At 39.1% G+C, this 21,326-nt stretch overlaps 4 protein-coding genes and 1 long non-coding RNA gene across 8 annotated transcripts; 2 read left to right on the top strand and 3 right to left on the bottom strand.

The window, feature by feature from the left end:
* Positions 1-310: 310 nt before the first annotated feature.
* Positions 311-1,364, bottom strand: LOC112458476. Its single transcript, XR_003041216.1, has 2 exons — positions 1,228-1,364; positions 311-598 (listed from the first exon to the last, which is right to left on the bottom strand). It is a non-coding gene; the product is annotated as an uncharacterized LOC112458476 (long non-coding RNA).
* A 435-nt stretch (positions 1,365-1,799) lies between these two features.
* On the top strand, positions 1,800-3,347 carry LOC112458474 (calcium and integrin-binding protein 1-like). 2 transcript variants are annotated; one of them, XM_025022122.1, is made up of 5 exons: positions 1,800-1,886; positions 1,999-2,033; positions 2,160-2,407; positions 2,478-2,676; positions 2,757-3,347. In XM_025022122.1, the coding sequence occupies exons 1-5, from the start codon at positions 1,836-1,838 to the stop codon at positions 2,776-2,778; spliced, it is 555 nt and encodes a 184-aa protein (XP_024877890.1). In that variant the 5' UTR covers positions 1,800-1,835; the 3' UTR covers positions 2,779-3,347. The 2 variants fall into 2 exon arrangements, with proteins under 2 accessions (XP_024877890.1, XP_024877889.1); XM_025022121.1 differs by having other exon boundaries at positions 2,157-2,407.
* An 87-nt stretch (positions 3,348-3,434) lies between these two features.
* On the bottom strand, positions 3,435-4,453 carry LOC112458475 (oligosaccharyltransferase complex subunit OSTC). Its single transcript, XM_025022123.1, has 4 exons — positions 4,205-4,453; positions 3,958-4,031; positions 3,667-3,884; positions 3,435-3,595 (listed from the first exon to the last, which is right to left on the bottom strand). Exons 1-4 carry the CDS (start codon positions 4,341-4,343, stop codon positions 3,577-3,579), a joined length of 450 nt encoding a protein of 149 aa, XP_024877891.1. The 5' UTR covers positions 4,344-4,453; the 3' UTR covers positions 3,435-3,576.
* Positions 4,454-4,804: 351 nt separating this feature from the next.
* Positions 4,805-20,027, top strand: LOC112458473 (serine/threonine-protein phosphatase 6 regulatory ankyrin repeat subunit A-like). 2 transcript variants are annotated; one of them, XM_025022120.1, is made up of 23 exons: positions 4,805-4,897; positions 4,966-5,073; positions 5,146-5,346; positions 5,598-5,763; positions 5,839-5,953; positions 6,025-6,186; positions 6,260-6,341; positions 6,435-6,654; positions 14,230-14,490; positions 14,633-14,825; positions 14,920-15,109; positions 15,183-15,429; positions 15,514-15,628; positions 15,714-15,803; positions 15,904-16,118; positions 16,195-16,417; positions 16,509-16,673; positions 16,748-17,106; positions 17,179-17,333; positions 17,429-17,707; positions 17,786-18,033; positions 18,117-18,246; positions 18,338-20,027. In XM_025022120.1, exons 3-23 carry the CDS (start codon positions 5,217-5,219, stop codon positions 18,442-18,444), a joined length of 3,852 nt encoding a protein of 1,283 aa, XP_024877888.1. In that variant the 5' UTR covers positions 4,805-4,897; positions 4,966-5,073; positions 5,146-5,216; the 3' UTR covers positions 18,445-20,027. The 2 variants fall into 2 exon arrangements, with proteins under 2 accessions (XP_024877888.1, XP_024877887.1); XM_025022119.1 differs by lacking the exons at positions 4,805-4,897; positions 4,966-5,073; positions 5,146-5,346; ... (3 more) ...; positions 6,260-6,341; positions 6,435-6,654 and adding exons at positions 13,421-13,610; positions 14,017-14,141.
* On the bottom strand, positions 6,954-12,804 carry LOC112458472 (protein MMS22-like). 2 transcript variants are annotated; one of them, XM_025022116.1, is made up of 19 exons: positions 12,252-12,288; positions 11,946-12,174; positions 11,710-11,844; positions 11,481-11,634; positions 11,236-11,415; positions 11,032-11,154; positions 10,769-10,972; positions 10,456-10,703; positions 10,273-10,373; positions 10,043-10,215; positions 9,805-9,963; positions 9,482-9,725; positions 9,149-9,377; positions 8,981-9,077; positions 8,716-8,907; positions 8,460-8,633; positions 8,031-8,393; positions 7,488-7,960; positions 6,954-7,399 (listed from the first exon to the last, which is right to left on the bottom strand). In XM_025022116.1, the coding sequence occupies exons 1-18, from the start codon at positions 12,271-12,273 to the stop codon at positions 7,754-7,756; spliced, it is 3,234 nt and encodes a 1,077-aa protein (XP_024877884.1). In that variant the 5' UTR covers positions 12,274-12,288; the 3' UTR covers positions 6,954-7,399; positions 7,488-7,753. The 2 variants fall into 2 exon arrangements, with proteins under 2 accessions (XP_024877884.1, XP_024877885.1); XM_025022117.1 differs by lacking the exons at positions 6,954-7,399; positions 7,488-7,960; positions 8,031-8,393 and having other exon boundaries at positions 8,466-8,575; positions 12,252-12,804.
* Positions 20,028-21,326: the final 1,299 nt, after the last annotated feature.

Below are 21,326 nucleotides of genomic sequence, written 5' to 3'. Positions count from 1 at the left end.
CTTAGAAAGAGATAGACAACTTATAAGTGTATGTACGTGTAGAAAAAACAGGCGCTTTTTTTTAATCTGGCGGCGCAAACAAATGGAACAAGAAAGCATTGACCTAATCAGCGATTTCATTATCATGGATAAAATTATTAATTTTCCGTCCTTTTGATACACGGAGTGACACGGAGAGAAATTCGAGATAATAAATATCACACAGTCTGAAATTTTGCTGGAAGCAGTTCCGCCAGGGGAGTCGATCAAGTCATCCAGATTCGAGTCTGGTCAAAGCCATCCTAGATATCGCAAATAACGCAACGGCAGATACTGTATACATCGTTTATTAATAATTATTTAACAAGTGTGTCTCAAATACAAAATATACATAGTTTTGTACAGATGAAATCTATTACATGCTCGTAACGATTGTAACTGCAGTGTGCAAGACGCAAGAAATCGCTGGAGCATTCGGACAGTTCTCTGGATCTTATAGCAGGTTCACGTCACTTGAAGGGAGGCTTAAACGGAGACTGGCGGCATGATAGTCATCCCGTTGCATTCAACGGCGATCTTGACACCGATGAGGAAGAAAGCGATGTTCTTCACCACTGACCTGCAAAGAAAAAGCGATTGTTAGTATGAAATATTTACGTACGCTGCAGAAATTACAGATACAATAATTGAGAATAAGAATATTCCCAGTAAGCAATCTGTCCCAGTATGACAATAATAGATTGGTAGCAGATTTGCTCCGATATTGCAACAGATTTCGGTATCATCTGTATCTGTATTTAAACATTTAAATGGAATACATCATTAAAATTTTTGCAGATTTTGCTCAATTTCTACAATGACTTTGCCATTATATTCTGTTATAATTTCTGGTGGCATTCTATCGACAAAATTTGCAGACATTTTCAAAATTTATTCTAGACAGATTTGACTATCCGAATTTGGAACGTAAATTATTTATATATTTTAAGGAGTAATTAATGAAACAATTGTGACTTGGAACAGTCGCAACACGAATCCATGTTACATGCATGAATTTTAGATGAAGAAAGTAATTCATGATAACAATAGCGGTTTAATTGTTGAAGCGTTAACAATAAAACTTTCGTTCGAAAATTAATGCTGAAGCGAAGTGAATCCGGCAGGAGGTACGAGGTTATGTTCGCCAGGCGCCGTCGAAGTTCACCCCGCGATCTCCGCGACAAACGACGCGGCTCTTCGTAAACTCACCACTTGAACTGATCATAGTAGATGTCTTTAAGGATCTTTCCGACTTTTTCCGTCGCCATCGTTCGTCTTTTGTCACAAGAACTTGAGTAGCTCCGGGCCGCTCGAGAGTTCTCTCATTCAGAAGTTACGCCTGTTTCCGCCTTTACCACTTTGTGCCACACTTTGCCGATGTGTCTCTTCGTATCTTCTGCACCCTCCCTCTTCTCTCTCTCTCTCTTCCACCGAAGGCCGAATGTGTATATCTGTGCTGTGTCCCGTTTTAGGTGCAGATAAATGGAGCCGAAGTTCGACGGACGTGCACCGACACGCTCCACGCTGATCAATAAGCAGCGCCCTTTAAAAGCACAATTACATTTGCAAGACAACCGTGACGATCCAATGATTACGAAATAATTAATCGACAAGTCAGTTTCGGAGAATAAAATTTTTTAACTGGCCCTGACAAAGCTACATTTACAGCTTAAAAACGACTGTAACAGGTCGGATATATCTTACAAATTAGTCATCATTAGTGTTCAATGTTGATTAACAATGACCGAGTTTCTTCATAAAAATAATTGAAGCGTTCGTTCAAGTTCGTTGACACGTTGTATAGTTATTCCGCGAGGATGGGTGCAGGAAAGAGTCAATTTACGGAGGAAGAGTTGCAGGACTATCAAGTAAGACTTGTCTTCTTCCTGGTAGCTATTATCCTTCGCTTATCTTCATTTCTGACATTTATTTATCCCTTAAGGACTTTTTAATCAAACTGTGTTCTTCTTTTGTTGATAGGATTTGACGTATTTCACTAAAAAGGAAGTCTTACAGTGAGTACTATCAACAAGATTGATATTTTTGTCTATTGAGCATAAATTTCTTCATATAATTTATCTTATTGGACTAGACTGTTAATTATTATATTTGCAAAATTGTATTTACTCTTTCTTGAGTAGTGCACATCAAAAATTCAAGGCGCTTGCTCCAGAGAAAGTTGGACACAACAAGAATGCTAAGCTGCCAATGTCCAAGATCTTGCAGTATCCCGAATTGAGAGTGAATCCTTTTGGCGACAGGATCTGTAAAGTCTTCAGCTCTAGTCAGGATGGCGACTGTACCTTCGAAGATTTTCTGGACATGATGTCTGTATTCAGCGATGCTGCTCCAAAGGCTGTGAAGGCTGAGCACGCTTTTAGAATATTCGGTAAGCCGCCAGTTAATTATTCACGATGTTCTGAAATCCTCTTTTTGGTGACAAAATCTTATTTATGAAGATTTCGATGGTGACGATATGCTCGGTGTGGGAGACTTACGACAAGTGGTCGACAGATTAACCGCGCCCCAGAGATTGAACGATAGCGACATGCAGCAGCTTCTTCAGTATATCCTTGACGAAGCTGATCTGGATGACGACGGAGCACTCAGCTTCGCCGAGTTTGAGCATATTATAGAGAAGAGCAGCGACTTTTCTAAGTAAGACGCTTCGCTAGATCACAATTATAAAGTAATAATTTTACTCGCATTCGCCAGTAACGTCAAAATCTTTTTTGCAGGAGTTTTCGAATTCGTTTATAAAAGTGAATGTCGTTAATGACGAACTCGCCAATGAAAGACTGAACATTAATCGACATTTAATTATAATAGCAGACATGGGCCTAACGCGTACTTTGAAAAAAGGAAAAATCATGATCAACGTTTGCTGAATGTGCCAGGGCTCTATAATTTGGCCTAAGTCAGATCTTGATCTTTTTTTAATTTTTTATCGAGCTTATTTATTTGTAAGATTATGGTAGAAGGACCACGTAACCACGAATATAGATCTCTTAGTTCAAAAATATCATATAATGCTATAACTAAACTGCCAAACACAGTGATATTATTAAAACATATATGATGCTCCAATTTAACAAAGAGAAATCACATCTCTTCTCGACCAGTATACAAGCATTTTTAAAAGATATACCTTATGTAATGAAGTTGAATGAATGCCCAAGTTTGACGTAGTAAAGTCATCATGTCAACTTGCTCCAGTTGGAAGACAGAAAATTCATTTTCAGTAGAAACTTCCACAGGTATATTTAATAAGCGCATTTAAAAAATACATACCCGTATTGAAATATATTATTTAAAAACTTAGTTTTGACAGTATATATTTATGATCTTGTCTATATAATAATAAAAAATTATATAACATCTCTTGTCTTATAAATAATAATGATGCTAAAGCTATCTAGTTTTTTGCTTATTATACTTTATTACAAAAATCACCAATCCACTGTTACAACATCCTGTGTATTGTAACGATATCCCATTCGATATTATATAAAAACGATAATTCACCACAATATTCATGGAATTCAGTCGCGTGTTAACTTAGGACTGCAGATACCCGCTGAAAAATAAAAATAATTATTTATCTGATAACAGCATACAGAATTGTCTCATGTCACAAATAAACCTTACGGAAGTTTCATCTTCATGAATATCCAGCAAGCAGTAAACGACACGAGTATGCTGAGGAATCCCACGCATATCAGAAGAACTCTATTAAGCTTTGGCGTCGACGGGCCATGCGTTTGATCCAGGATGATGAAGCCCAAGCCTCCCATCGTAAACAAGAAACTGGAGGCCAAACCTTCCATGATGTACTGCCCGTTCACGCGATAAGGCATAAACGCTACCTGCAAGGATCATCCTGGGTTAAATTAAAAAAACGAATCGCTGAGGATGAAGGTATTTTCGATAGGGGCTTACGGGTCTCGTGTGACCGTGTTCGTCCGTCGTAGATCCTACACTAGGTGGCTCAACAATTACGTCGTATATGATTCCTGTAAAGTGTAAAACATGTGTTTATGTAAAACTGAACAATCGATAAAACAAACCTAGTATTAGAGAAATTATAAATTGTATAAAATAACATTATATCACTGCACTGTAAATTATATAAGTTTATAACGCGATAATGAATAAACAAGTCGAGATAATTTTTAACAGGACTAACCTCCTGTCACCAAGAAGTACGACAGCAGGATGAAGGAGAAGACTATCATAGCGCTAGGCTTCACGAACCAGGACGGTCTCTTTAGCTTTAAGTTAGGCACTTCCAGGATTAAGAACGGTAACCGGTAAATGCACTCCATCCCGTCGAATCTAAGCTACGCGATGGAAAAATAAAGGATCTCGTCCAAAAACATCCACCTGACACTCCTGACAACGTGACAACCCGGCAACGTTTACGTTTACCGGTCCCCCTCTCGTCCCTCCACCCTCTGCGCCACAATTTCAACAAGGGCACGAACGAGACACGAATATCTAGACGCGTGGCGTTCCATCCGAAAGTGATCCGGAAACGGTTATCGCCTTTCGACGCCTTTCGACGCCGAGTGATTAGACTAATTAGCTTTCGAGAGTCCTCGTTGCCGATCGTGTCGAGGACGATATCCGAAAGGGAGGAAAAAGAGATCGAGTCAATCGAGTGCCCGACTGCCGGAGTGCGCAAACAAGCGCGATAGCGCGCCGCGCGCCATGTAAAGTCTCGTTCTCGTTACGGCGATTGTTGTACATAGTACATACTGTTAATGAGACGGCAATTAGCTCCCTAGCGGTTTAACCTCGCAGCTGAGTGACAAGCAGTGACAAGCAAATTTTTCTTGATGCGATTTAGTATATAGGAGCTCGATTTTCAGTTCTTATGGTACGTTTTGTACTCCAATAGATAACAATATTTATTTTACAAGCGCGAATAATTACGCACCGTTGCAGGACATGTAAAGATTTTGCATTTGCACCGTGGTTGTGTAATGGACATTGTCATGCAACATTGGACATAAATGTACATTTTGCTTGACGCGTTGCTCTTCAGTTCTTATGGTACGTATCGTGGATGATAATATTTATTTCACGCAGATTTAAATAAATTAAATAAATTATATGGCGTTACAGAGAGCATAAAGCTTTGATTCGCGCTGTAGACATATGATGGATGTATAGCCTGAGATCGACAGGGTGATTTTATGTTGCGAGACCAGCATCGGAGGGACAACGTATCACGGAAAATGAGCGAGACTCCAACGAATGATGTACCTGAGAGCAACGGTGCGATGGAGCAGCCTGCTTACAACGGGGAAGCAGAGGAACACGCTGGTAAATTGAGTTATTGAATTGAAGGTGACTTTGACTAACTTAAGAGTAAACTTTGGTAAATTTAATCAGTGATTGATTCAACCAGCAGAATGGTCTACAGCAAAATTTCCATATAATTTACTCTGTCTCTTAATTGAATCTTTTATGAACTACAAAAAATTAATAACTATCCATATATTAATAAAAGAGTATTTACTTGATATTACTTGATAAATTAAATGCTGATCGTGTAGTCTTTTCTGTTTCATTAGTCAAGTCTCCAGTGAGTATAGAGGAGAAGGCACCAGATTCCGTATGTGACAATGGTGTAAAGAGGAGTGCCACCGCCACTGGCAACGCGCCGAATAGAACGAAGAAACGTAAGAAGGCTCCAAGAGACGCCACTGCACCGAGACAGCCGCTGAGTGGTTACTTTCTGTAATGATTGAATGTACAAGTATCTTAATATACGCTAGAATATTGTGTCTATAACGAAATATAACGTGGATGTAGGTTCTTAAACGACCGAAGAGAGACAGTCCGAAACCAGAATCCAAGCTTGACGTTCACAGAGATTACGAAACTTCTAGCCGCGGAATGGAGTAAATTGCAAATCGATCAGAAGCAGGTTCGTTGCGTTTTTACAATATCTCTTGTCGTTTCTCTGTAACACTAACATGGAGTGATAAATACTTGCAGCGTTATTTGGATGCAGCCGAGCGAGACAAAGAGCGCTACAATCGCGAGTTTAGCAATTACAAGCAAACAGAAGCATATCGGCTGTTTAACGAAAAACAGTCGGAGAGACAAAATGAAAGTAAGAAGGAGAGAAACGGCACGGACGTAAATGCTGAACAGAATGTACGATGATATATTACTATACTATAAGATTGCAACTAATCTATCGTAACGTTAATGCAAACTCTTTATTTAGGATGTTGAGCAGGAAAAGGACAATGATTTTACAGGCTTCGATATCCCTATTTTCACAGAAGAATTCCTTGATCATAACAAAGGTAAAGAAGTTACAGTAACTGCGAATAGTCGGTAAAATATATTAGATATAGTAGTGTAGACAAATTTTAAAAATAATGAAAATATCTGTGCAGCCTGTGAGGCTGAATTAAGACAATTGCGGAAAGCCACGTCCGATTATGAAGCTCAGAACGCAGTTCTCCAGCGACACGTGGACAGTCTGCACGCAGCCGTGAATCGCTTGGAGTCCGAAACTAATCAACAACGAACGACCAATCAAGCTCTGCAGCGTCACTTAGATTCTCTTCGTTCTCAACTGGCAGGCTGCTTCGCCACCATATCGCTTCCAGGTGAGTTTCCGCAGAAAATTCTCTCGCCGATTCCATGTCAGTTCGAGGCTCCATTTGTACAATTACTTAAATTTTTGCAGGCACGTACGACGGTGCTACATTACAAAATATGGACAATTATTTCGAACGGTTGGAGTCTCTGTTGAACGGCAATGCCGAGCAAAGTCTACGTAACGCCGTACGTAGTGCCGTGTCCCGTCTCGAGTTAATTGGATGACGATCGCCTCCGGGCAATACAACCAGTGCGTCGTTGAAACACCATCGTTCGAGGCATTCACATCGAAAGTAGCGGGGCAAATTTAGGTGTGTTGTTTTAAGTGGTTTTGTAAATTTCATCTTATACCTCACGATAGGACCGATGATTGCCAGTTATTTAAGTAAATTTACGTGTGTATCGCAGCTAATGATTTGTGGCATTTTCATAGTATACGTGACAATAATTAATTTATATCTTATTTTCTACTTATTTTGATCGAAATTTTATTTTGAATATAATATAGCGATAATTTCTATTTCTGTTACGTATCTTGATATAAACTTGGGCCAACTTACGCATTTCTGTACATTGAAATCAAGTTCTTGTTGATTAATACTTGATGATTAATTCAAAAATGGAAAAAATTTAAATTTGTCATTATTTAGAATATTTAGCGTACGTTTATTAAATTATTATTAATAAATTCTTGCGATCCTGTCATGAATTATTGTCCACACTCAGCATATGTTTTTTCAATTGATTCGACAGGAACCTGAAATTATAATAATTTTTAATCTACATCATGCTACGAAGGCACAAGAATTATTATTTCTAATTTAGAGATTTGTGATTATTCTTACCTCAAGGATGCCGCATTGGGTCGGTGATATTGTTCGGCATAAAGTATGATGGTTTCAATTTGCGGAAATAAACTGATTATAATACTTTTCTTTATCGACAAGACAGATCGTATGAACTCAAATGTAAATTGCGTATTTATCATCAAATATTTTTTCACTGCAGCAGAAATAGCGGCTTGGAATTTTTCCCTGAAGATTCGAAAATTGATTATAAATTATTTATACATATAATTTAAACTTTAGATATAATATATCTCGATATTTGTTTACCTGATGAATTTATCTTCTTCATAATAAGGACTTTTAATTACGTCATTGATAAAGTCAATTGTGTGCAACTTATGTGGATGGTGATCATGAACCTTCATGTAGCATCCAAAGATGTTCGGGGAACAAATTTGAATAATGTGTTCTGTAATATATTTGGGATATTTTCTTCCTTCTTTAAGCAATGTTTTTATAAGCCAAGTTATCTGTGTGAATGTATAATAAATATATTTGCAACCACACTGTGACATTGAATGAATAATTACGGCTGCGTACCAAGTTGGAGTGTTTGTGCATGACATTGTCGGATGATATATTATAAAAGTTTGACATTAACGTCTCGAAAATCGAACGCAGAAAATCACTCTTTGCTTCCTTGAAACATTTTAGCAACGTATCGGAAACTTTAAAACTGCAACCGCCGTTTACTTCAATTATCAAAATCGGCAGGTATTGATCGAAGATATCTCTGATCATCGCTTGTAATAATATGTCGCTTTTGACATTCAATTTTTCTAGACCGAGTATTATCATTGAGAATATCCTCTTTCCTAAACATTTTATATATGACTGTGCAGAGTTCTCAGGTACCAACATAATTTTGTTGATGAGCGTTCTTAACATGTCATTTGGTTGATTCTGTAAAGGTAAGATTTTTTTTTTAGAACGTAAGTATTTCAGCAGCAATCATCAAGTTATACGTACTTTAATGTATAGCGTCGGAGAAATGCAGAGAATCAATGTACCGAGACATCTATAGATCCAGAATGCGATCTCCGAATCTTTTGTTTCCTCCGTTATAGGTAACATGGCCCACTTCTCTAAATTTTTGAAATACATCTTACATTTTGCATTGTATTGAAGCTTTTCTTGCTCAGACTATGAAATTTTGTCAGTTGTATTAATTTGTTCATAGATCAAAGTACGAGTAAAATACGAGCTGGATTCGTAAAATTAATACCTTTAAAATATTCTGCTTCTTCATTAATGATATTATGAATATCAAAATAGGTTCGTCACTGTTCTTAAATTCGTATATATCATAATCCGACACGAATATCTCTTTGATTTCACTGAGATTGATAATATAATTTTGTAGAATACTTATACTTTCCTTGTTTTCGCAATCAATAATAGAACATTTTATCCAAGCCTAGAACATGTATTTTATGAACTCTTCTGATCGTTTCGTAACGTGTAATAATATAGCAAATGTATGTACGAACTTGGATGAGAATAGTATCGAAATTTGTAATTTCCTTTTTCAAGTTTTGCACAGCTTGCTCATTCTCAAGAATCGATGTTAAATAATATTGGGTAATTCTGAAGATGAGATAGTTTATTATTATATTTTATTTTTAATAGATACTGATTTTCAGATGAAATATTTTTACCTTATATCTTTCACAAGTATTGATGCTGCAAAGTGCTGAAATAAAGATATAGCCGAGTGTTTATACTTCTTAGCGGTAGCTGGTTCTCTAACTGCTTCTAAAGTAAATATGACGGCTAATTTGGAAATAATCTTATAATTATTGCCAGTGAGTACGGGATCGAAGACGAGTTGGCGAACTCTGGATGCGACAAAACACCACAGCGCGTCTAACATCTTTCTGGCACCATCTGAAAGCAAATTTTAGCAAAAATGTTTGTACGTTCGTTACACAAACTTGAAAATATATCATCTGGAATTAGCATATTCGAGATAAAGACAAAAACATACCAACCAGAATTGTTACAAGAAACTTGCAGGACAATACATTTTTCGAAGACATTTGCCAGCATCTCTAATAAAAATGCAATTCTGTTCTTTGGGCATTCCAAAAGATAACGATCGATCCAACCACCGATGAAATTAAACTCTTCTAGATCCATTTTCTCGTTGCCAGATAAAATCGTGTTCAATACATCAACGAAATTGGTCATCATGGAACGAGATGTTTCATCTTTACGACAACTTATCAAGTTGATCTATAAGACAAAAAATCAGAATATACAAAAAATTTATATGATTTACATTTGCGTAATTTACATAAGAAATGGATCATACCGTTTCTGTAAAATGTCCAGCTATGGAACCAAGAGATAATCTTCTTTCATTGAACAACAGGAGACATGCTAGTTTTCCTTTCCAAATTAGATTGCATTTTTTATTATATTCGTTATTCAATTCATGCGTAGATGGTAAGAGATCTAACATTGTTATACACTGCAAAAACGTGTATTAATTTATATCGATAATATATTATAATGAAACTGTAGTAGTACAATCGTATACTTTAACTTACTACATTCGTAATATCTGCGGTAATAGCTAAAGTGATAAATAAAGATATGAAGTTATAGAGGCCACTCTCGGAGAACTCTGCTACTTTGTTCTTTGAAAATTTCGTATATACACGCCCCTTAATTTGATTCCAATATTTAAGATCTAACGTGCCATATTTTTTTAAAAACATACCTAAAAAAATTGATCTTTATAACACAATCTCTACTCAAAAAATTTTGACAAACTCACCTATCAGGTGCAAGAACATGCCATAGCTGGACTCCTTGGAATGTTCAAACTTGCCGTAAATTCTGTTATTAATTTGCTTCAGAATATCCATAGGTGTCTTCCTACAAAAAAATATTCGGACTTTATTTATTTATTCGGATGTGTAACTACAATTAAATTTACGTGTAAATCATTTAAACATACTTTTCAAGGGACAGGGCCCAAGGTCCAGAAGTCTGTAATAAGAATGGTTGATCTAATCTTTTGTGGAAACAGTCCCAAAGAAACGATATAATTGGCACTCGCGGTTGCCACCAATTAATAATAAGATCGTGTAATAGTGGTATTATGATCTTGAGCTCTACATCAAGCTCATCTCTTTCACCGTCTTTTCCACCTTTACACACGTAAGCTTTCAGAACCTTTTCAACTTGTTCGCAATTTGATCTAATCTGTAAATGGACATACATATCTGTTACATGATCTTTGAACTTCAATCTAATTTGTTATATATTACCCTCGGAGAATTAGACTGCAGGTATACGCCATCGTTACTGTATCCGTACAACAGAGACAGATGATATATTATCCAGATGCAAAACAATTCGGGATTTTTACAATCTGGCAGAGAGGAATCCACGCTTTTGTGCCAGAATATTGCTTGAGATTGATTCCTACTCAGTACTCGATCGACACAACTATTTACAAGGTCCCAAAACATCTAAAAAATTTTTATTACAATAAGAATATACATCTGCGAAATTATTAATAGTAGTTTACCTTAGTTTTCTGCCTTTCTCCTAAACTGTCGGCAAATATTTGAAACATGAGCCACAATTCTCGCGTGCATGTGCAGCAATATGGCGTTTTCTGCGTGAGATCCACAGTCCAGCTTAAAGCTAACTGAATAAAAAAGTAAAGAAAGATATAAAATAACGCGTTTATTACAGGAAACGAGTTAAATGCTTCAACCGTTTTTATTACCCTCTCAAATATTTTCAAGGCAGAATATAGGAGATCATTGATGGCAATTTCAGCGGTGTTTTCAAACTCCTCCAACTGTATGTGATATTGGTACCATATAGTTCTCGAATGTATTAACGTGGCGAAGAACCACCTTAATTCTAAATGCATGTGGTACAAATGAAACTCTGGCTGATTACACTGAAACAGAAACAACTGTATTACGTTGTATCGCTCAGCCAAAGGCAATAAATTTCTTTAATCACCTTGTTGCCTGTATTAGAAGCAGCATAATGCAGAGTCGAATCTGGTATGGTGTGTAGCATACTGAGAAAGTGTTTAACGCAATCAAACAGAGTATCTACATCTTTGCTGATTTCAGGCATTACTGCTTCTAACGCACCAAGATCCCACTTTATACTGCAATATCGAAACGTAAGATGAGTCGTTTATCGCAAAATCAAAACATCGTAGAGATATAGACATTCCACTTACCTGTTCATGTACGCACGGAAATATACAATAAATTCGCAAATCATCCTCCTTAGAGAAAAGTAATTGACATTATCGTTATTGGATAATCCAGATATGACTGGTCTCTCCTGCCTGTTTAATATTTTCAGCTGCATCCTACCAAAGAGACAAGTATGATTGATGTATTATAGTTCACCTAAGTAGAGCCAGTGAAGGTAACAATGAAGAAAAATTTTTTTCTCGAGAAACATTCTTACTCCATGCAATTAATAAGATGTTTAAGATTCATCACGGCGACCGCTCCGGGCATGACGCAGTCGAAAAGCTTGACTTCCACATGAGAAAAGGGACAGTCGGTTTGTGGAAAAACCGCATTGTCCACCTCTCTGCGATAAAACAACCCACCTCTGCTCAGCTGCCAGTCGTTGACGTTCACCTTACCGTTGCAGTCGAAGGTAGCATCGAGATCCATCTGTAAAGTTTCTACTGCAAAAAAACCACTCGTCAGTACATACATCAGAAGATTGCAGTCAAATGGCACTACAGCAACACATTGTATGTACACGCATTGTATTGCAGTGGCATTACAACAATACATTGTGATAAGTAATAAACTTCTCGTGCTCATACTTGCGATAATAACTGCAAAATTCGCGTTTTAATCGCGTCGCTGACATATAAATTGCATTTAAACGATCTCAAGGATCCCGATTATCCTGAAACACTGAAGAACGTGCCCATCCATGCCTTGGCTAGCAGACGACTTTCGTGCGTTTTGGCGGCATCTCCATAGTCCATTCTCCAATTATCTCCAGTGGCGCTGGTCAGTGGTCACGTGCGCGAGATGGGACAAAACGCGATTGAATTCAACTGACGGGAATGTATACGATAGAACATTACCGAAATGTAATTATCTATCTTAATTATCTTCTTCGAGAACTATCGTGTTTATGATATCTAAAATATCGTAATTATCTTTTATCAAACTGAACTTTAAATTTATTACAAGAACTCGACCAGCAGAATTGCCTAAAGTATAATTTTGTTATCCTTAATCTAATTCTTTATCTTCTATTAAACAACAAAAGACCTATAAATTTACCACGTTAACAAATAAATTATTTAGTTTTTATCTAATAATATCTTATCTCCGTTTAATTTGTCAAATTATAATACTTGCAGTATTTTGTTAATTTTGTGGATAAAATTATTAACTTTTTGTTGTTTAACCTTTTCTTAGAACTACTGTGAGAAAAAACGGAAAAAAAAACAATTTAAAAAAAATGCTAATCAGTCAATTGCGGTTTCAGGTAAACACAATTAAAGTGCCGCAACTACTTTCCTTATCTCCACTTTTCTCACATATTTCTCGTCTATTCTCTCATACAATTCCTTTGTATTCCGGTTTCTCTATAACCATATCCGCTCCTCGAGAAAAATCTCCCTTCTCTCCACTTCTCTCCTCCCGAAGCCGCGCGATCTGGCGCGATCCTCGAGGCGGCGCGTCCGTTGTTTACAAGCTCGCGCACGACGACGTCGAAGATGGCGACGGAAACGAGGAGCGCGTCGGACGGAGCGGCCACGTGCGCGTGAATACCCACGACCGCGACGGTGGGACGTGGCGAGCAGCGAGCTGCGACGAGCCCGACGGTGCGCTCGCCGTTCAGACGACCCGGCCGCGAAGCGAGACGCGAACTGGACGCGTGACACGCGCGCCCGGGCCCGACCGGATCGCGCTCACCCAGTCGGCGACCGCAGCGGCGGCGACGGCGGTGTTCGAGAGGACGGGTCTTGTGCCCGATGACTCACCCGTTCGTGATCGGGTGACAATGCTCCCGTGAGGAGGAACGACCGCCCGGAACGCGGAGATCCCTCGCGCCGCGCTCGCCAACATGAACGTCTTCAAGGATCTTCACGAAGAGGTACGTCGCGTCCTCTGCTCCTTCGAGCTATCGCGTCTATTTACGAGGCGCAGGTTAGCTCGTTCGTGTCAAATTTGTGTTTTCATCTGGCGTGGATGTTCTCCGTACGTCTCTGCAGCTTCCCCCTTTCTCCTGTCAAGCCTAAATGCAGATTGTCATTGTACATTCTGTCTTGGGAATTTTTTAAAATCAAGTTTCTTTGTTTTGAAGAATGCATGAAGGTTCTTAGTGAGTCTTGCTTGTATTTTGATTATGTATGACCACGGTAAGACCACTACCGTGTGTACGACCTGTATGACGATATATTGTGCTATTTATTTTTTTTTGTGCAATTGACAAGTGTCTTTAATGTATAAATTTAGTCAAGAGAAAGGGAAATAACCTTGTAACTGTTTTATTTTCACAGCCTCCTCTGTTACAAGCTATATTTCACGGAAATGTGGAGGCAGTTCGTACGTTGCTATCACAAAAGGAAGATGTTAACTGGCAAGACAAGGAGCAGCGTTCCCTCTTACATGCTGCGGCATATAGGTCAATATCTGAGTTAATAAAATGCTGGAAACTTAATGAAAGTCACTTCGATTACTCAGTTAAAATATTTCTGGTATTCACGTTTCAGGGGGGACACAGTTATTGTAGAACTTCTCTTGTTAAACGGTGCAGCACCGAATAGCAAAGATAAGAAATGGTTGACTCCCTTGCACCGAGCCTGCTGCTCGGGCAATCACAACGTAGTGGACATTTTGTTGAAATACAAAGCGGACGTGAACGCCCGAGATCGCAGTTGGCAGACACCTCTTCACGTAGCAGCAGCAAATAACGCATCGCAATGCATAGAACTTTTAATACCACATGTGTTAAATATCAATGTCACAGACAGGTTTGTACATACTTTTTGTATTGTATCATTATTTCGGTAATCTCACGATGACTGTACAATGGGAAAAATCACAGATTTATAAATTCTTAATATAAACGCACATTGAATACATAGATTATTGTTAAATTATTAATTTCTACAGAGGCGGAAAAACGTGTCTTCATCATGCGGTGTATAACGGGCATGTCCAAACGTGTCAATACCTTATGATGTTTGGTTCCGTGATAAACGCCTCCGACAAGAAAGACCGAAGGGCTTTGCATTTCGCGGCGTACAAAGGCCACAATGAGATTCTGAAAGCGTTAATAGACAAAGGTGCCGACGTGGACGTTAAGGTACTAATTTTTTTATTAAACTTTCGGTAGAACGCTTTTAGGTGTATCTTAGTTGTACTGTATATGTAATTACTTTGTGTATTTCTGTGTTAAGGATCGAGATTTATATACTCCATTGCATGCAGCAGCCGCGTCTGGTAATGTAGAATGTGTGCACATTTTAATCGAAGCTGGCGCCGATATCGAGGCCAAGAACGTGTACGGAAATACACCACTGCATATCGCGTGTTTGAACGGATGTCCCCTCGTAATCAAAGAACTTGTAGCCAATCGTGTTAATTTAGGTGAGTTATTATCAGGATTCGGTACTAGGATTCACGACATTTGAATAAACGTTATATCTGTCGATCAAAACAGAGGCCGTGAATTATCGTGGGCAGACCGCGTTGCACGTCGCTGCCGCCAGCCTGCATGGTGTTCACTGTTTTAAAATGTTGATATACAATGGATTGAAAGTCAACGTTCAATCGGAAGACGGCCGTACACCGTTACATATGACTGCGATCCACGGGAGATTTACGAGATCAAAAACGTTGCTGGATGCAGGAGCTTTTCCAGATGCGAGAGACAAAAATGGAAATACCGCGTTGCATATCGCCGCTTGGTAAATTATCTACAGAATTATAAATCTGTTCTTTGTAAACATCACCTGTTGAATAAGATGGTAAAAATAAACTTCAAATTACAGGTTTGGCTTCGAATGTTTGACGACATCTCTATTGGAAAGCGCTGCGTCTCCGGCTACACGCAACGCACAGCAACGTACACCTTTGCATCTGAGTTGTCTAGCGGGACACATAGAAGTGAGCCACATATTTTTTCAATATTTATACTCAGTTTACTGTTTACATTGCGACGATTTAATGTCCGATTTATTTTTATCCACAGGTCTGTAGAAAATTATTGCAACTCGATAGCAGGCGAATTGACGCGCGAGATATCGGTGGCAGAACAGCTTTACATTTGGCAGCATTTAAGGTAGCGTGTCGCTTAACTCTAATCTTATATAGCATTCTTAATATATTTTTTAAATCTAATAATATAAATATATTAATCGTAATGTGATCATTCTAAATAGGGGTCCGTAGATTGTTTGGATCTGCTGTTATCTAGCGGTGCCAATTTTCGTCTTGTTGACAATGACAATCGATTGGCTCTTCATCATGCCGCGTGTCAAGGACACTATCCTTGCGTCTTCACTTTGGTTGGGTTCGGTAGCGATTCAAACGCTCAGGACGTGAACGGTGCAACACCGTTACATCTGGCTGCAGCGGCGTCGAATTCTAATGCCGAGTCAGTATCAGTCTTTCTTTAGCGGACCAATTTTTCGCATTTATTTGTTTATATAATTTATTTTAATTTTGCGCAGGTCTTTTAAGTGCGTGCAATACTTGCTGCAGCACCGGGCAGACCCGCATTTACGCGACAAACGCGGTTTCACCGCGATCCACTACGCGGTGGCGGGTGGCAATAAAAAGGCACTGGAAGCGCTTCTGAATGCGTCGTCGCAACCTTCGAATCTGGCCGCTTCGCTCAGCTCTTCGACCGGGCAGGAGCCGCCCCTGCCAGCGCTCACTCCGATACACCTCGCGGTAAATACAATGGCCATGCAAATTTAAAATTATTCGATATCAATGAAATGCGAAGCCATATATTCCTAACTCGTAAAACGTGTTATCTCAGGCATATCACGGTCACGATGAGATCTTGCAACTGCTTCTACCTTTGTTCCCCAATACAAATATCAAGGAAGACAGCGGGAAGACGCCGCTAGATCTGGCTGCCTACAAGGGGCATAAACAATGTATCGTGCTTCTGCTGCGATTTGGCGCTTCCGTGGCAGTGCAGGTAAGAAGAATCTGGATTTCCCGCTTGGTAAGCGTACGTTTATACACGCAGCACTAACGTCACCGTGTTTCCAGGATTCCGTCACGAAACGCACGCCCGTGCACTGTGCTGCCGCGACCGGTTACGCGGATTGCCTGGCTCTTCTTCTGCAGAACATGGACGATCCCAACGTGGTAAATTGCTACGACTCCAAGCAACGCACGGCTCTGACGCTGGCGGTGGCGAACAACTATCAGGAGTGCGCGATGCTGCTGCTGACGTACAAAGCCGACTGCAATTTGCCGGACGTCAATAAGCACACGCCGCTGTTTCGCGCGGTGATCAACGAGTGTGATAATCAGTTGGTGAAACTGTTGTTAAAGCATGGTGCCCAAGTGGCAGTGCAAGATGTAAACGGTAAAACGCCGTTACATTTAGCAGCTGCTTGTGGCAGGTAAGAAGTTACGTTCGTACAGAATTTTTTGCCGTAGTATAGAGCTGTTCTACATCGCGAGTCTGTTTGTAGATTGTATGCTTTAGCCGCCCTCGTTAAAGCCGATCCGACCGCGGCGACTTTGAAGGACGATCAAGGCTGCACGGTGCTCCATTGGGCTTGTTACAACGGCAACTCGAATTGCGTGGAGTATCTTTTGAATCATGACGTGTTCGATTCTTTGGAAGGCATGTAGTTTCTTACACTTCAAAGATGATTATCCAACAATGCGTTACGTGTGTCAAGCTGATTTTTTTATTATTATTATTATTATTATTTCCAGGTAATCCTTTTTCTGCCGTACATTGCGCCGTATATCAGGGATCCGCGCACTGCCTAGAGTTACTGATCAACAAGTTCGGCGGACAGGCGGTTGCTGCTCCGAGGGATTCGTCGTGTGGTTTATTGCCACTGCATGTCGCGGCGAGTGCGGGATCCGTCGAGTGCGCGCGATTAATTCTAAACTCCGTTGGACCGGAACTAGCCGGTCTCGAGACAACCGACTATTTCGGACGGACGCCGCTTCTTTGTGCGGCCGTCAACGGACAATGCAACGCTATTGGTAACTATTGATCCCCCTGTAATGAAGTTACACACTTACGTGATATTCTCGTATTAATGAGACGCATTTGGTCAACAGAATTACTGCTCGAATGGAAAGCCGACGTGCGCGCTGTTGACTCCAATAAGAATACGGCGCTGCATCTAGCTTGTCAAAGACGTCATTCCGCAGCGGCGTCATTGCTCTTGAATTGGATCGAGTCGCTCGGCAACTCCGATACCGGCGACAAGAACACATCGCAATCGCAACGTGTTTCCGTCATTAACATGATTAACAAGCAGCAGAGAACGCCGCTGCATCTGGCGGCGAGAAACGGTCTCGTGACAGTAAGTTGAGATTATGTTTAACGATACAAGTATGACAGATGACATTTTCTGAGATGAGAAATGAAAAATGTTATTTTGCCTAGATCACGCGACGACTATTGCAATTGGGCGCGAGTGTCATAGCTGTTGACGCCGAAGGACTCACGCCCGCATTAGCGTGTGCCCCAAATCCGGCGGTGGCCAAGTGTTTAGCTACTATTCTTGCCGCACAAGGTAATATTTCTTTTTATTCATTACCCATTATCCATGTTTTAAAAACTGTATGCTTATACACAATGTAAAACCGCGATGTTCAAACCGTCAGGTCAAAATGGAGAAACCGCACAATACTCGCCGGCTATTCAGCACACGTTGGAAGTATATCTGAACGGTGTGGACTCGCAGCACAGCTCCGACTCGGAGTTTTACTGACAGCGAGCGTTGGCACGCTCGGATCGTCAGATGTTCCGAGCGAGAATGAACGTTGGCTCGAGACGCGGCAACATCAATGCTGCTAGACTGATCTGGACGAGCGGCTGGCTCTTTTCCATTCTAGCGTAATTAGCTTCTAATTCCGACGAGCCGGGCGAGATTGCTGGAATAGGTGGATCTCCCGTGGTGACTAGCCTCATAAGTAGCAATTGTGACAATACCGATGTCTGTGCTATCGAAAACTCGATAGAGCAACTAACCGACTGCCAAGAGGGATACGGATGTACGTACGTATGTTAACCAGAGTTACTTAATAATAGCCGATAGACTTAGGTATACTTAGGATCAAGCTGTACAGTATTCAAAGTCATTCAGCTTTCTGTTCATGTAATTATACATGCGCGAGGTGCAACATTGTCTTGCATCTCGAGACACGACATTCATAAAAATCAAGTGTTGTAATTTTGTTTTAAAATTTGTCAATTAGAACGAATGTGTACATAACGTTTCAAGGATGTTCAGGTGCATATACTATTCGGTATCAATCGCGTTACGGAATATCCGTGTATGATTGACGATTAATGCGTTAATGTCAATTGTTTTCCCTCTGCCATTTATGTTGTAATGGCGTGTTTTGAGACGACAGTTCGGTCAAATACTATCGAAATACACGTTTTTATTTAGGACGAGTACAAAATTTTGCCATTAGCGCTGAACTCCCATGCAGCACACAACCGTTGAATCAACATCTCAAAAATATTGCATTGCAACGTTTTTTTTTATAGATTTAATGCTGAAAAGACATTGCGGAAACGTGTAATATCAGCTGAATTGCAATGTCGTGTAGACGTAATTCAACATTTAGAAAACATTGTTAAGTAGTGGATAACATTGCCGCACTTAGCAGAACGTGTCTTTATTCGAATTTCAAAAGATAAACAATTTGTTGAATGTTGTAGCAACATAAAGAATCACTGTAAAAGAATCAACGTAGATTCAACGTTAGAAAGATATTTATACTTCAACATTCAACATTGCAATGTCTCAGCAACGTTGTTTCAACTTTTTGTGCTGTATGGGATATTCCTCTTGAACATTATTTACGTATTCAAATTAATTTATTGTTAATTCTAGCAAAGTGTCGATTACACGATATCTATATTTTTCTCTTCTCTTAAATATCTTATATATAGATATATATCTCTAAAACACACATAGCTGAGAACGAAACATAGTTTTTCCGCACACATTTGTGCAGTTTCCACATCTCTCATAGCCTATAACTTCTAAATATGATAATTAACGCACATATATACCTCCTACGTTTCGATATGTTTGCCTGCATAATTTTCTAAATCAACCACGTCGGTTAATATAACACGTATAATTCTCTCACGATTGATTAACGCGAGTCTTGAATATGGACCACAGAGAATAATAATAATAATAATAATAACGAAGTAATAATAGTTGCGTTAAATAAGTCTTGAATGCAATTGTAAATCTCTAACCATGATGGATTTAACAGTAAAACAGCGGAGTATTATCAGTTTTGTAGTCGAGTAGATGTAATAATAAAGAAAGGCACAATTCGTTCTTATGGTAGGAATTTAGATATCAATGCAAATATATATATATATATATATATATATATATATATTTGCATTGATATCTAAATCGATATATATATCGACACGAAAATTTGTAGACAATGCTCAATTGATTGCATTTAATAAACTAGATCATTTCTCATTAGTTAGCCGGACGTCTTCCATTCTTAGCGGCAGTCTCAGTTGAAAATTTCGACGGACGATCTCTGCGCTAACGCCAATCATATTTTATCTATGTTTACACGGATTTTATATATTTTTTCCTCACGCTTTCATCAGTTGCTCGGGTATTAAAATTCGCGCATTCGCAGTGATTTTACGACTTGGTTTGCCACACAAGAAAGTGTAGGATTATGACTTGTAAAGGAAAAATGCCGAAAGTATGAATGTAATTATCAATGTCCCAATGTTGTAAATATATCGAAGGGAACCGAATTTAACCCCTCTCGAGGACTCTGTGCAACAGGGCAGCGCGACGAGGAAGAGAAACGAGTATCTAGCTATTTTCTTAAAGATTTGTAGTAAAGCCTAAACTGCCTGACTGTAATTGTATGTCGAATCAGAAAGTAGAGTTTGTAAATGTAAGATATGTAACGGTCGATCGAGGAATTGAATCGGGATACGTCGGAGCATTTTATTTTTAAATGTTTTACATGCTTTTTATGCTCTCCGTTAACATTTCTGATCGTTACGGCAGATCTATATAAATCATGATTGTAGTTTCTTGAAAATTATGGTATTGGTGACCACATTTTCTTGAAAATCATGGAAAATTATTGAAATACATGATTTTCCAAGAAGTTGCGATTTTTATGTAATTTTAACTTTATTGAAAGTGAAATGATGAATCCTCAAACGGCATAATTCTCAAGAAAATATAAGCATCATACGTGTAATGTAATCGATCAAGATGTTAAGGAGAATATTCAGCGCGGCAATTGTCTCATTATTTTTGTACTTAAAAATGTCTCCCCACAATTTTTGCATTTAATAGATTGTAAGCGTGATCCTTTTTAAGCGACGGTATACACATACTGACGATCTTGAATGCTAAATGTGATCGATATTATATCGTGTAATTCATCGATGAGAGGACATTGTAGTTTTATTGTACATATTAACTCCAATCATCGCTTGCGCGGCTAATAATTGCGCGTCTAATGAAATTGTTGATACTGGGAAATTGAGATCTCCGATTTGTACATGATTTTGTACTTGCGACTGTGTTTTATAAAAAAGAAAAAAACATAAATGCGGGAAGAACTGGAAACG

The sequence above is a fragment of the Temnothorax curvispinosus genome, unplaced genomic scaffold (assembly GCF_003070985.1).
Source record: "Temnothorax curvispinosus isolate PA1 unplaced genomic scaffold, ASM307098v1 QBEX01008959.1, whole genome shotgun sequence".
In the NCBI taxonomy this organism is placed as follows: domain Eukaryota; kingdom Metazoa; phylum Arthropoda; class Insecta; order Hymenoptera; family Formicidae; genus Temnothorax; species Temnothorax curvispinosus.
The sequence above is the reverse complement of the archived record's forward strand: the minus strand, read 5'-3'. Positions and strand labels throughout refer to the sequence as shown.

Excerpts from the sequence above, each read along its gene's own strand:
- LOC112458474 (XM_025022121.1), top strand. The coding sequence starts at position 1,836 with ATGGGTGCAGGAAAGAGTCAATTTACGGAGGAAGAGTTGCAGGACTAT. Across the intron at positions 1,887-1,998 it reads AAGAGTTGCAGGACTATCAA|GATTTGACGTATTTCACTAA; the intron begins GTAAGACTTGTC and ends TTTTGTTGATAG. Across the intron at positions 2,408-2,477 it reads GCACGCTTTTAGAATATTCG|ATTTCGATGGTGACGATATG; the intron begins GTAAGCCGCCAG and ends TTATTTATGAAG.
- LOC112458472 (XM_025022116.1), bottom strand. The coding sequence starts at position 12,273 with ATGCCACTGCAATACAATGCGT. Across the intron at positions 11,635-11,709 it reads TTCCGTGCGTACATGAACAG|TATAAAGTGGGATCTTGGTG; the intron begins GTAAGTGGAATG and ends TCGATATTGCAG. Across the intron at positions 11,155-11,235 it reads CCTTGAAAATATTTGAGAGG|TTAGCTTTAAGCTGGACTGT; the intron begins GTAATAAAAACG and ends TTTTTTATTCAG.
- LOC112458473 (XM_025022120.1), top strand. The coding sequence starts at position 5,217 with ATGTTGCGAGACCAGCATCGGAGGGACAACGTATCACGGAAAATGAGC. Across the intron at positions 5,347-5,597 it reads GGAAGCAGAGGAACACGCTG|TCAAGTCTCCAGTGAGTATA; the intron begins GTAAATTGAGTT and ends CTGTTTCATTAG. Across the intron at positions 16,119-16,194 it reads GCGTCGAATTCTAATGCCGA|GTCTTTTAAGTGCGTGCAAT; the intron begins GTCAGTATCAGT and ends AATTTTGCGCAG.
- LOC112458475 (XM_025022123.1), bottom strand. The coding sequence starts at position 4,343 with ATGGAGTGCATTTACCGGTTACCGTTCTTAATCCTGGAAGTGCCTAAC. Across the intron at positions 4,032-4,204 it reads GTACTTCTTGGTGACAGGAG|GAATCATATACGACGTAATT; the intron begins GTTAGTCCTGTT and ends TACACTTTACAG. Across the intron at positions 3,885-3,957 it reads AACACGGTCACACGAGACCC|GTAGCGTTTATGCCTTATCG; the intron begins GTAAGCCCCTAT and ends TGATCCTTGCAG.